Consider the following 14517-nt stretch of genomic DNA (forward strand, 5'->3'; position numbering starts at 1 on the left):
TGTCCCAACATATGGTCAGTCCTTGAGAATGTACCATGTATACTGGCAAATAATGTATTTTCTTTATTTTTTGGGGGGGGTTGGGGGAGGGGATGAAAGGTTCTGAATGTATCTGGTAAGTTCATTTTATCTATTACTTGACTTAAGGCATCTATTTCCTTGTTTGTTTTTGTTTTGTCCACATGATCTGTCTCTTGCTGTAAGTGATGTGGTGAGGTCTCCAACTAATATTGTGCTGCTGTTGATGTCTCCCTTAAGGCCAGTTAGTAATGTATGTCTAATCTGAGTACGTGCCCATTGGGAGCATATAGATTGGTAATAGTTATGTCTTCCTATTGACTTTATCTAACTCTGACCAATATGTCACGCCCAGGCCTACTGTTTTGTACCTTCTTAAGCCAGAAGCTCATTATTCTGGCATTAGCTGTTCCTGCCCTTCTGTTTGTATTACTGGTTTGAGAAATCTTCTTTTAGCCTGTCACCTGGAGCTTCTGTTTATTTTTCTTTTGGATGTGTTTCCTGTCAACATAGATGGATTTTGCCTTTTAATCTATTCAGTCACTGAATTTTTTTTTCCCCCTGAGCATTGCTCAGCTCTGGCTTATGGTGCTGTGGGGGGATTGAACCTAGGACTTTGGAGCTTCAGGCATGAAAGTATCTTTACATAACCATTATGCTACCTACCCCCACCACTCTGAATGTGTTGACTGGTGAATTTAAGCCATTAACATGTATGGATCATTGATAAATGTTTTACATATATATATATATATTCTGGTTTTTATTTCAAGGTTGTTTTATGTTCTTATTAATTCTTCGGCTTGATTTATTTTATGTGATTTTTTTACAGTGGTCTTGCCTATTGTATGTTTCGTGTCTTTGTGCTGTATTTTGTTTTGTGGGTTATCATGAATATCGTATATAACTTACAATATCTACAAGTCTTCTTTAAAAAATATTTTTATATTAAAAAAAACACAAAATAAAAAAACAACAACAGTCAGCATCTCTCTTTGACGTACTGCTCAGAGTTTGAGTCCAGCAGCTGGGCTAGTGTCTTTTCCTTCCTTCTTGCTATTCATCTACAGATCATCGGAGACTTTCTCTTAAAATCAAAGTTGTCCCGCCAAATCCAAGGCCCTGAATTTATCCAAATTGTAGAAACATGCTTTTACCACTCGCCCACCAAAATACCTTCCATTCAGATCAACAACAGCTTTAATTGCCGACTCAACCCTCTCGAATTCTAAAAATATCTGTACAGCTTCATCGTCGGGGGCACCGGGAATCTCAACTATCACACATTTCCCAACTTTGCCGTATTTTTCACATTCTTCCGTAGTTTCAACTTCCAAGTCTTCATCTACTTCTCCTGCACCAACCATGTTCCTCAGGAGGACCACTTTAGTAGGGCACTTAAGCATTTCAGTTAATGGATTTGGGTCCGACTTCTTGGATGCATCTGGGCAGCCCGGCAGTGGGGGTGAACCCCCTTCCTCGGCGGCGACTTCGCCCACTACGATCTTGCCCCCACACTTGCTGGTCTTCTCCACCGACAAGGCCACGCTCAGCCCCTGCTCGTGCTTCCCCAGCCCCTGGCCTTCCCGGAAGCCGTACTTCTGCATGATTTTATGCGCCACCGTGCCACCCATGCTGGCAAGGAAGGAGCTGCCGGGCCCAGCCGGGGAGCGGGGTCTGTCTTGATCCTCGTACATGGGGGGAGGAGTAGTAGCTTTGGGAGACGGTGAGCGAGGCCGGGAATCCTCCTCGTAAGGAAAATCTGGGGGCAACGCCGGGCCCTTTGTTACAAGAGAAGTGGGGGGTGCGATGGCAACTCCGCCCTTTCTTTTTTCGCGCCTTTCTCGTTCATAATCTTCATCCTCATCAGAATCTAGATCTGGCCGCCTGGAATACCCGGCACCGGCTTCGCATCTATCCTTCCGCCTCTTCGCTGTCTCTCCTTTTTCTTTCAGTCTTACCAGCTCTCGCTGCCTCTGTCGCTTCTCTCTCTGGCGCTTCACTACCTTCTCGTAGTCGTTAGGGGACATGGGGTCATATTCGTCGGCCAAGGGAATCAGCATTCCTCCCGCAGAACATCCACTGGGGACAGGGTCCTTGAGGCCGGCGGCCACGTGCGGCCACGTGTCCACGATCTGCCGTTTGTCCGAGGAGCCACCGCGCTTCAGGTCGATCACTGGCGCCAGGACGGTGCTTTGCTTGGTCTTCTGGCTCTTGGCCTGCATGAGAGCCGCCTTCTTTACCTGCAGCTGAGACTGCAACAGCATGAAGTTCCTGGACCAGCCTTCCATCTTGGAGTCACTCCTCTCCACGCCCAGGTCTTCGTACAGTGACATCGCTCCGTTTAATGCTGGAGATGACGCTAGACTCGCCCTATGGGATGGGCTCACTCGAGCTCCCCAGGATCAACTACCACTTCCGTCGTCAATGACTGGCGAACTGCGCAAAGCTGCGGGAGTGGGAAATAATAAGGCGCTGCGTGCTCTGCGTGCTCTGCGTGCGCATGCTCAGGAGAGGCGCACACACCCTGTCCTAACCCCATCCAGAGCGCCACAGCACCCTCTTCCGGTGGAGGACCGCCTATAGAAGTTTATTTTTTTCCTCCAGGGTTATCATTAGGGCTTGGTTCCTGCGCTACGAATCCACTGCACCTGGTGGCTTTATTTATTTATTTATTTATTTATTTATTTATTTATTTATTTATTTATTATTGTCCCCTTTTGTTGCCCTTGTAGTTTATTGTTGTTATTGCTGTCATTGTTGGATAGGGTAGAGAGAAATCAAGAGAGGAGGGGAAGACGGGAGAAAAAGAGACACCGGCAGACCAGCTTCACTGCCTGTGAAGCGATGCCCCTGCGGGTGGGGTGACCCGGGCTTGAACCAGGATCCTTATGCTGGTCCTCCCGCTTTGCGCCATGTGCACTTAACCTGCTGTGCCACCGCACGGCCCCCTTAATTTATATTCATTTATTTATTTATTTATATTTTTTAATTTCTTTATTAGGGACTTAATTTTTACATTTGACAGTAAATACAATAGTTTGTACATGCATAACATTTCCCAGTTTTCCATATAAAAGTACAACACCAACTAGGTACTCTGTCATCCTTCTTAGATCTGTATTGTCCCCACCCACCCACCCCAGAGTCTTTAACTTTGGTGCAATTTGCCAGTTCCAGTTCAGGTTCTACTTGTGTTTTCTTCTCTGATCTTGTTTTTCAACTTCTGCCTGAGAGTGAGATCATCCCATATTCATGCTTCTGCTTCTGACTTATTTCACTCAACATGAATTTTTCAAGGTTCATCCAAGATCGGCTGAAAACAGTGAAGTCACCATTTTTTTATAGCTGAGTAGTATTCCACTGAGTACATATACCACAACTTGCTCAGCCACTCATCTGTTGTTGGACACCTGGGTTGCTTCCAGGTTTTGGCTATTACAAATTGTGCTGCTAAGAACATATGTGTACACAGATCTTTTTGGATGGGTGTGTTGAGTTCCTTAGACTATATCCCCAGGAGAAGAATTGAAGGATCACAGGATAAGTCCATTTCTAGCATTCTGAGAGTTCTCCAGATTGTTCTCCACAGAGGTTGGACCAATTGACATTCCCACCAGCAGTGGAGGAGGGTTCCTTTGACCCCACAACCTCTCCAGCATTTGCTGCTGTTACCTTTTCTGATGTAACAGCACAAGATACCACAAGAGGGAAGTGGTATCTCATTGTTGTCTTTATTTGCATTTCTCTGATAATCAGAGACTTGGAGCATTTTTTTCATGTGTTTCTCAGTCTTTTGTATCTCTTCTGTGGTGGATTATTCTGTCCATTTCCTCTCCCTATTTTTGGATGAGGTTGTTTGTTTTCTTGTTGAGTTTGGCAAGCTCTTTATTTATTTTGGTAATTAGCCTCTTGTCTGATGTATGACATGTAAAGATCTTCTCCCATTTTGTGAGGGGTCTCTTGGTTTGGGTACTAGTTTCTTTAGCTGTGTAGAAGCTTTTTAATTTGATGTAGTCCCATAGATTTATGCTTGCCTTAGACTTCTTTGTAATTGGATTCTTTTCATTGAAGATGTCTTTAAAACTTATGCGGAAAAGAGTTCTGCCAATATTTTCTTCTAAGTATCTGATAGTTTGTGGTATAATATCCAAGTCCTTGATCCACTTGGAATTTACTTTTGTATTTGGTGAAGTATAGTGGTTCAGTTTCAATTTTCTGCATGTTTCAACCCATTTTTTCCAACACCATTTGTTGAAGAGACTCTGCTTTCCCCATTTAATAGTCTGGACACCTTTGTCAAAGATTAGACATCCATAGGTTTGGGGGCTTACTTCTGGGCTCTCAGTTCTATTCCACTGGTCAGTATGTCTGTTCATGTTCTGGTACGAAGCAGTTTTAATGACAATAGCTCTATAATACAATTTGAGATCTGGGAGTGTGATGCCTCCGGTTCTGTTCTTTCTTCTCAAGATTGTTTTGGCAATTCTAGGTGTTTTCTGGTTCCAGATAAACATTTGTAGCATTTGTTCTATTCTCCTAAAAATGTGTTTGGGATCTTGATGGGGATAGCATTAAATTTGTAGATGTGTATTGTAGCTTCTTGGGATGAATGACTCTGAACATGTCCAATAGTTCTATTTTATCTAGCTCCTCATTTAACTCCCTTATGTCTTTATTGATTTTCTGCCTGGATGATTGCCAGGCTAGCATTGTGGGTATTTCTTCCTGGGCATGTGCTCTCTGGGTTGGAGAGAACTCGACAACGCCTTTATATGTCTTAGAAACCGTAAGTGGCAAATCAGAAAAGGAAATGGCTAAAGAGAGGGGGTGGGGAAAAGAAAAGAGCTTGAAGGTAGAAAGCTTCCATAGCAGCTGTTGCGAAGGTTTTAACTGGTGGGATTAAACCAATACCTGCGGTGCGTCTCAGGCAAAACAATGATTATGTAAATAGACCACAGCATCAAGCAATGCAGGGGACCTGGTATAATGACCAACAGATGTCTGTCAAGTTGAGAGAGTGGGGTGTTGAAGTCCCCAACTATGACTGTGTTGCTGTTAATATAGTGCTGTAGCTCTTTCAGTAGATGTTTGATGTATTTAGATGGCTTCTCATTGGGCACATAGATGTTAATAATTGTTAAATAGTCTTGATTGACTGATCCTCTGAGCATTAAGTAATGTCTATTCCTATCTTTTTTAATCTTGCTTCTTTTTTAGTTGTCTCTAATTCATCCTCGATCTTGCTAATTCTGTCTTCAGCCTCATTGATTCTGTTCTCTCTCCCCTCTACTGTCTGTTTTATGGAGTTCACCTATTTTGTTACCCTGTTCTGATACTGTTTTAGCTTGTTCAGCTAGTTGTGTTCTTAGCTCAGCTCTTTCAGCTTTCGGCTCTCTAATATCCTTGAGATAATTAGTATTTTCTTTCAGAGTCTCATTGGTTGTTTCTGCATTTCTGATGACAATTATCTCAAACTCTTTACTCACTCCTATGATTATTTCCTTAACTAGTGTTTGGATGTTGACCTCATTATTTTGTGCTTCACCCTTTGGGGGGCTTTTAGCTGGACTCTTGTCCTGGTTCATTTCTCCAATATTTCTTCTTGTTGGTTTAACCATTTTATATAGTATGCTAGGAGTTTCCTCTCTCAGTCCTTTTCAAATTACTGATCACTCTTGCCTGGACTGACTCGTGTCTAAGTAAGGTAATTAAAGGGTTTAAGGTTGTGGAAGTTGACAGTTGTTTCAATAGTATTTTAATCCCTGATTTGGAGCTCAGTGGCTTAAAAGCATCTTTTGTTCTTTTTCTTCCCTGTAGGCTATGGGAGCCTGAGGGCTTTTAAACTATAAGGAGGCTTCTTAGCTTAATCACTGGCTCCTGACCAAGAGATAAAGCAGGGTGTGGCAGAGATAATGCAGTGGTTATGCAAAGAGACTTTCACAGCCCCACTGCTATGCAATAGAGGCATAGGTCTTCTCCTGAGTTTCTAGGTCTTCTCCTGAGTTTCCTGGTTAGTTCTCTGTCCCCTGGTGTCAGCCCAGGGCCTCCCTGCCACTGCTCCAGATTCTGAGGGCAGTAGCAATAGAGACTCAGAGTTCCACTTGGTGAGTCTCAGAGGAGTCCTCTCCTCCCTTCAGCTGTCCCCTGAAATAGTTGGTGAAACAGACTGCAGGTGATGTCTCAACTAGTAAACTGTAGGCCTGTTATCAGCCACTTAATCTCTCCCTAGGCTCCTCTCTGTCCATGAGCCACACGTGTTTACACTCACTGGTGATTTAGTGGGTTCCGGAAATCGTTCTAGTCCTGTCTTGTTTTGGTCCCAGGTGGTCTCCTTTGGTATTCCTAGTTGACTTGGGAGAAGAGAGGAGAGGAGAGAATCACAGCTGCTGCTGCTCTGTAGCCCCGCCTTCGGAAGTCTCTTGATTAATTAATTAATTACTAGATAGGACAGAGAAATTGAGAGCAGAGGGGAAGATAGAAGAGACAGAATGACACCTGCAGAACTGCTTCACCACCCATGAAGCGACCCCCCCCCCCCCCGGCCCTGCAAGTGGGAAGCCTGTGGCTGGAACTGGGATCCTTGGGCTGCGAGAGTTTTTTTTTTTTAAGTTTATTTTATTTTTTATTTAAATAATTTTATTTATTTTATAAAATTACATGTCAACAATGTTTTAAATACACACCATTCCCACCACCAGAGCTCTGAATTTTCAGTCTCCCCACTGCAATCCACTATAGTTCCCCTAAAGTTGTAAATATGGACCAGCCATCCTCTCTACAACTATCTGTCCATATTTATACATAATTGCCCTTTTTCTTTTTCCAGATTTAATCCTCTCTTCCCCTCCGATCCAGGCATGACAGCATAACTACCTCCATGTGTCCTTCTCCTTTCCCTTCTCTGTGTGCAGCTGAAGAAGCTGGAGTTAAGAGCCCTCTTAATTTTCATCCTATCACTTCTAGGGATCAAGGCTGTTTTGGGGGTGCAGAAGGTAGGAGTTCTGGCTTCAGTAATTGATTCTCTGCTGAATTTGGATGTTAACATGTTGACCCATACCCCAGCCTGTCTATCTTTTCCCAGTGGACGAGAGCTCTGGAGATGCAAGGGTCCAGGACATATTGATGAGGTTGTCTGCCTAGAGAAGTCAGGATAGAGTCATGGTAGCTTCTGTAACTTGGTGTCCAGAAGGTGGCATGAACTAAGTTGAGACAAAATGGTTAATGAACAGGAACCAAACAGTAGGAACAGAGCAGGTGAGATTAGGGATTTTAGAGTATAAGAAAGCTAGGAAGTCCATTTTAGGCATGTTCCTGGGGGCATATAATTCTGATGGTTTTGCTTGAATTTGGTAGCTAGCCTGAAGTTGGATAAGAATATTGTCTGAGAGAATAGTGTCAGAGTAGAGAAAAGGGCTAAAAAGTTGGATTAGGGCAGTGAGTAGCTCCAATTCTTCAAAAAAAAAAATTCTGTGGCTAAAATGAAATATTTATCACCATCCACCTGGCCCAGGGCATGAATATATATATATATATTGCAGAGCCTGTGCAACCTCTGAGTCCCTATTGGTCTGAGCTTATAGCTCCTGTTCACAGCTGGGAACATTGCAGGCTGTACTTATTTCAGGACCAATCTTTCTTGAGTGGCAGGGCAGGGTACCCCCAGCCTGCCTTCGGAGACTGGGGCTATCCCTATCGTGGCTGCTTTATGGTGAGGACAAGGTCCTGGGAGGGCCCACAAGATGCCATTCCTGATGGAAGTGACCAGTGGTGGTGGAGAAAGGGATCCATTAGAGGTCTAGGCCCATCATATGTGTGTGGGGAATCCAAGGACTTCCTAACTAGGGCCCCAGATGATGAGGTGCTGTGATATTGACCAAATGGGCCATTATTAAGTGGGCCAGTCTCTTGCCCTTATCCATCTTTGTAGTCCTCTCTTTATCTGATGATCTTAGACTTTTTCTCAGTTGTTTAGATAATGAGTATCATTTGTTGAACCCAACCAAAATTAGGTTTTTTGGGAACTGTCTTCTTTGGGCCTTTCTGCTAGGCTGCCCAGCTAATTTGGTCGAAGTCCAATCAGTTAGAGAATTTGTAATATCTTCTTTAGGCACTTCAACCATTATTGAGCACTTTGACTTCGAGTTATATAATTGCCCTTGCAAATCTTTTTAAGTTGGCTTTGGTTCACCAACATTAGACTGTGTTACTTCTTTCTTTTTTCTTTCTTTCTTTCTTTCTTTCTTTCTTTCTTTCTTTCTTTCTTTCTCCCTCTCTCTCTCCCTCCCTCCTTCCCTCCCTCCCTCCCTTCCTTCCTTCCTTCCTTCCTTCCTTCCTTCCTTTCTTTTGTTTTCCTCCAGGATTATTGTTGGGGCTTGGTGCCAGCACTATGAATCCACTGCTCCTGTCTGCATTCCCCCCACCCCTCTATTTTACTGGATAGGACTAAGAGAAATTGAGAGAGGAGGGGGAGATAGAGAGTGGGAGAGAAAGATAGACACTTGTAAACCTGTCTTACCACTAGTGAAGCTTCTTCACTGCAGGTGGGGAGTGGGGGCTGGAACCTTAGCCGTGGAAATATATATATATTTAACCAGTCCCCAATTTTTAAATTAGTTTTTTTGTAAGAATACTTATCTTTAGGGTCTGGTTAGTGGTGCAGCCAATTAGTTCACATGCTATAATACACAAGGACCCCAGTTCAAACCCTGGTACCCACCTGCAAGGGGGAAGCTTCATGAACAGTGAAGTAATGCTGTCAGTGTTTGTCTTTCCCTCTATCTCCCCTTTCCTTCTCAATATCTCTCTGTCTCTTTTAAACAAATAAATAAAATAAAAATTAAAAAATGAAGGAGGCCAGGTGGGACATACCTAGTAAGCGTACATAGTACTAAGTGCAAAGATCTTCACAAGGACCTGGGTGTGAGACCCAGCTCTCTACCTGTATTGGAGATGCTTCAGAAACGGTGAAGCAGGTATGCAGCAGTCTTTTTCTCTCCCTTTCTGTCTCCTGAGGCCCTCTAAGTTTCTCTCTGTTCTATCAAATAAAATGGAAAGAAAAAAAAAAAGGAAACAATGCCTTCCAGGAGCGGTGGATTCATGGTGTTGGCACTGAGCCCCAACAATAACCCTGGAGGCAATATATATAATATATATGAATAATTAAAAAATATTTATTAATATTCATTTATTTCTTGGGGATGAGTTAAAAATATGACCATTTACTTGCCTGTTTAGAAAGCTATCTAATTCTTTGTTCTAGAGATGGTTTTCATTTTGTTATGAAAGCTAGTGCACTTTTAAGATAATTCTCTCAGCGTTATTATTCCCTTCATTTTACATGACCTCTTAGAAATAAAAGGTGTTTCTTTGTGGTGAGAGTGACTTAATTAAAACTGAATGAGAGGAGAGAAAGGACTTCTATTCTGAAAGGTTTGATACACCCAGGAGGCTCCTTAGCAAGCACTTTAAGAAACCTTGTTTTGTTATATCAATGAATGGATCTCATCTTTATGTACAGACTCTGCTAGTTGGAAAGAGCAATATTGAATGAATTTTGCTTTAAACAATCAGTGTTTAACAAAAACAAACAAAAAACAAAAACTAAACTAGAGACAAAGACTGGCTTGAATGGCAGTTTCCCACTGACTCAACTTTAAATTCAGAAATGGTGCATCCCACTTTTCATCGTCAGTTATTCCCCGGAGACTCGATATTTAAGGTTTCCTCAGTCATTTGTTTCAAAGTCTCTGTCAGTTTAGGAGTATGTAGAATCAAAATTAAACCATTACATGCATCACAAATTCTCTTAGGGCCGATTGCAGTTCCCAGAAGTGGCCACTATCCTTAATAGGAGGCTCTTTTGATTTTCATTCTTTCCGTGCAAGTGCAAGTAGAACTGCATATGCACAATAAACATACGGAAATATTGGCCACATGTTAGAATAGGTAGATTTCCCTTATTTTATAGTTGAAAAATTTTCTTTCTATGAATGTGATATTTTCTATTTAAGATATTTATTGGGGGGGGCTGGGCAGTGGTGCAGTGGGTTAAGCACACATGGCGCTAAGCACAAGGATGGGCATCACAATCCGGGTTCCAGCCCCCAGCTCCCCACCTGCAGGGGGGTCACTTCACAAGCAGTGAAGCAGGTCTGCAGGTGTCTATCTTTCTCTCCCCCTCTGTCTTCCCCTGCTCTCTTGATTTCTCTCTGTCCTATCCAACAACAACAACAGCAGTAATAACAATGATGAACAACAAGGGAAACAAAAGGAAAAAAATAACCTCCAGGTGTTGGGCTGAGCTTCACTGATGGGAGACAGATGACCAGGGACTCATGGCTGAGCTGTACGCAGTATCTCTTTATTCATGCAGAACAGCACAATCTAAGCCAAGCTAAGCTAAACTAAACTAAACTAAAACTAACAATCCTGTCCATATATATACTTGCCAAGTAGGGTGTAAACAGGATGTGATGTAGAGAGGGTGGAGCAAAAAGGGACTGGTGAAAATCAGGGTGTGACAAGGAGAGGGGGCGGAGCAGGTGAGAATTCTACCACTGCACCACCAATGCCCTGGAGGGAGGGTGGTGCTTAGTTAACAGTGGTTATGTAAATAGAATACAGTGTTAAGCAGGGGGGATTAAACCAATGAAACAGAAGGGGGTTTTCGAAGCAGAATTAGAAGCAGACCAACATCCAGGAGCAGTGGATTCATAGTGCAGGCACTAAGCCCTAGCAATAATCCTGGAGGCATATACATAGTTGCTGTGAACCTTCTGCTCCAACTTCCCTAATACTCTTATTTTTTTCCAGACAGGAACTTAAAAAAAAAGGATTTATTTACTTATTTATTTGAGAAAGGAAGATAGAGACAGAGACAGAGAGGGCCAGAGCATCATTCTGGCACATGCAATGCTGAGGATTGAACTCAGGACTTCATGCCTATGAGTCCAAATGGTTTATCCACTGTGCCATATACTGGGCTCTCCAATATTCTATTGATCAAAGTTGTTAAGTCAGCCAAAATAAAGAGGATATTTATATATATTATATAAATATGTATGTTTATATAATATTGACTTATTTTAATTAATACATGTAAGTAGATTCAAATCAAGTAATAATATTAATGGTCTTGGATCAAAAAGCAGTGCTTTCCTCTTTCTCCTTTCTCTACAGACACAGTACCTAGAGTTGGTTACTTTAAGCTTTTTAAAATATCCTTGTGGTATTTCTTGAAAAGGTGCTTATATTGCAATCTTCATTTATCAATTAGGTAGTCTATTCACTTCCTGATTGATAGCTGAATGTTTGCTTCCCTACTCTTCCCATTATAATGACACCAAATTTTATGCTTAATTAATTTAATAGATATAAATTATAGAAATAAAGCTGTCAAAGACTTCACTGTGAAGAAAAGTAGTACTCTGTTTCCTCTCTTATTCAAACTTCAATTTTTCTTCTAACTAGGAGTCAGCAAAATTAGGTCAAATCCAGCCTGTTACTTTCTTCTTTTCTTTCTTTCCTTCTTTTTTTTGTTTTGAAAATAAAGTTTTATATAAATACAGTCATATTCATTAATTTATGTGTTTTCTATGGCACTGTTTGTGCCACAAAAGTAAAATCTAGTAGTTGTGACAGACACTATATGGTCTGAAAAGCTTAAAATTATGTCTGCACCCTTACAGAAGTTTACTGACCATTATTTTAATTAATTATTGTCTTTTTAAATTAGTTTCATGTACATATCATATTATAACTTAAACTGTTTCGTAATTCCTCTTGACATATAATTGGCCCATGAATTATCTAAGTGTATTGTTTAACTCCCTAACATTTGTCTACTTTCTTGTGAATTTTTTGCCATTAATAGTGGTCAAAATAATGGAATTATATGTTTGGTTTTTTTTTTTTGCCTCCAGGGTTATTGCTGGGGCTCAGTGCCTGCACCATGACCAATGCTCCTGGAGGCCATTTTTCCCCCCTTTTGTTGCCCTTGTGGTTATTATTGTTGTCAATGTCGTTGGCTAGGACAGAGAGGAAGGGAAGACAGAGAAGGGGAGAGAAAGATAGATACCTGCAGACCTGCCTCACCGCCTATGAAGCGACTCCCCTGCAAGTGGGGGGGGGGGCTCCAACCGGGATCCTTCTGCCAGTCCTTGTCGCTTTGCGCCACGTGCGCTTAAGCCGCTGCGCTATCACCGGACCCCCCTAATATTTTAATGAGATCAATACAGAGAGAAAGACACAGAAACACCAGAGCACTGATCGTTTCTGGTTTGTGGTGGCGCTGGACATTTAGGGTGTTTCCAAATGTTGGCTATAAAAAGTGCTGCAGTGAACATAGGGGTGTATATGTATTTTTTTTTTTTACTAGTGTTTTCATACTCTTTTTTTTTTTTTTTTTTTTTTTTTTAGCCTCCAGGCTTATCTCTGGGGCTCGGTGCCTGCTCTATGAATCCACTGCTCCTGTGGCCGTTTTTTCTATTTTCTTGGATAGGACTGAGAGAAATTGAGAGGAGAGGGAAAAGCTAGGGAGGGAGAGAGACAGAGAGACACCTGCAGACCTGCTTGACAGCTTGTGAAGCGACCACCGTGCAGTGGGGAGCTGGGGGCTTGAACTAAGATCCTTATGCTTTGTACTATGTGCACTTAACCCAGTGCACCACTCCTGCCCTCCCCCCCATGTTTTCATACTCTTTGGATAAGTATCCAGAAGTAGAAAAGCTGGAGGTATACATAATATTTCATTTCTTAATTGTTTTTGGAATCTCAATGCTGCATTCATGTTGATGTGGCGACTATATCAATTTACATTCCCACTAAGTGTATAAGGCTGCCCTACATCCTCACCCTACTTGTTGTTTTTTGTCTTTTTTTTAAAAATAATTTATTCCCTTTTGTTGCCCTTGTTATTTTATTGTAGTTATTATTGTTGTCATCGTTGTTGGATAGGACAGAGAGAAATGGAGAGAGGAGGGGAGACAGAGAGGAGGAGATGAACCATGTGTTTTGGATGAACCTCTTCAAGGACTAAATGGTCTGGGATAGAATTCATCGTTTCTTACACTCTTTCACCTAAAATACTCTTTTCCCCCTCTCTTTTATTTGTCCCTCCCCCCCTCAACCTCCTTACTGGGGGGAGGGATAATGGTTTACAAAACAGTTGTTGCCACATGAGCACAGTTTCTTATCTCCCGGTGTTGGCTGTCTGCACACCACTCCCATAACCCTCCTCATGCACTCAGTCCCCATCATCTTTAATTTTTTTTTTTGCCTCCAGGGTTCGACTCCACTGCTCCTGGAGACTATTTTTTCCCCCTTTTTTTTTTGCCCTTGTTTTTTTTATCATTATTGTTGTCGTTGTTGTTAGAACAGAGAAAAATGGAGAGAGGTGGGGAAGACAGAGAGGGAGGAGAGAAAGATAGACACCTGCAGACCTGCTTCACTGCCTGTGAAGGCCTGTGAATCGACCCCCCTGCAGGTGAGGAGGTGGGGGGGGGGCGGCTGGAACCGGGGTCCTTGCACAGGTCTTTGCGCTTCACACCATGTGCGCTTAACCCGCTGCGCTACCGCCAGACCTCCTCATCCTTTTAACCCCTGTCTTCCTCCTCCCTTTAGAGCCCTCAGCTCTGCTGCAGTAGATTCATATGTTGTTCCAAATTTTGGCTATGGACAGCCTTCCATGGAACTCAGTGTTAATAGTTATAGTTACAATATATTTAAAATAAAAATTCACTCACTTCTGTTGCATGTCGGGAGAGCTCTGTAAACTGAGGTTTGTGATGGACTAGAAATCATATTAATCTGTGCAGAGAGGGGCTTTCTGTTAGCTCGCAAGCCACAATTCTTATAAAATAAGAATTGCACCCTGAGGATTTCAGCAGCAGAGAAAGGGCATGGAGGAAGCAGTACATCATTCTTATCTAGAGATTTGACAGGATTTATTTGTAGAGCTGTATTTTGTGCCTCTGATTTTTCCCCCTCCAAGCATCTCTGAGCCTTTTATTTAAGTCCCTGTGCAGAACAGGGAGGGTATTTTTTGTCTTTAGACTCAGCATTAGAATCTTATAGTAGAGATGATCTCTAAAAACAGCCTTAAGTTCCTATCTCTGTCAGATCTCACAAAGGAAGCAGAGGTTCTCACACTGGGTGTTCATGCACAATGCTGCCAGTGACCTTGAGTGAGGAGAGAAGATCTAAGAAGCGACTTCTGGCCAACAAAAGAGCTGCCTCACGTGTCATCTTGTGTCTGTGTAGCAGCCGCGAACATCCATCCCTTTGCTTTCCATGTGGATTTTCTAGACAATCAAGAAGCAAACCCTTGTTTCAGTCCCTTTCTTATCTTTGATGCTGCACACATGTAGCTCTGACAAGCATTAGACTACTAGTCCCTACTTTCTCAATTTTAATTAAAAGCAGACATGAATTATTTTAATCTACTATTTTTGAGAGTCAGCATTATTGCATATGATTATCCGCTGAAATGGGGTTGGC

The 14517-nt window shown here is 42.2% G+C and overlaps 1 protein-coding gene across 1 annotated transcript; it reads right to left on the bottom strand.

The window, feature by feature from the left end:
* Positions 1–944: 944 nt before the first annotated feature.
* On the bottom strand, positions 945–2391 carry LOC103109260 (splicing factor 45-like). Its single transcript, XM_060170982.1, has one exon. It carries the CDS (start codon positions 2352–2354, stop codon positions 1113–1115), a length of 1242 nt encoding a protein of 413 aa, XP_060026965.1. The 5' UTR covers positions 2355–2391; the 3' UTR covers positions 945–1112.
* Between the last annotated feature and the right edge of the window lie 12126 nt (positions 2392–14517).

Source organism: Erinaceus europaeus, chromosome 14 (assembly GCF_950295315.1).
Source record: "Erinaceus europaeus chromosome 14, mEriEur2.1, whole genome shotgun sequence".
Lineage (NCBI taxonomy): Eukaryota > Metazoa > Chordata > Mammalia > Eulipotyphla > Erinaceidae > Erinaceus > Erinaceus europaeus.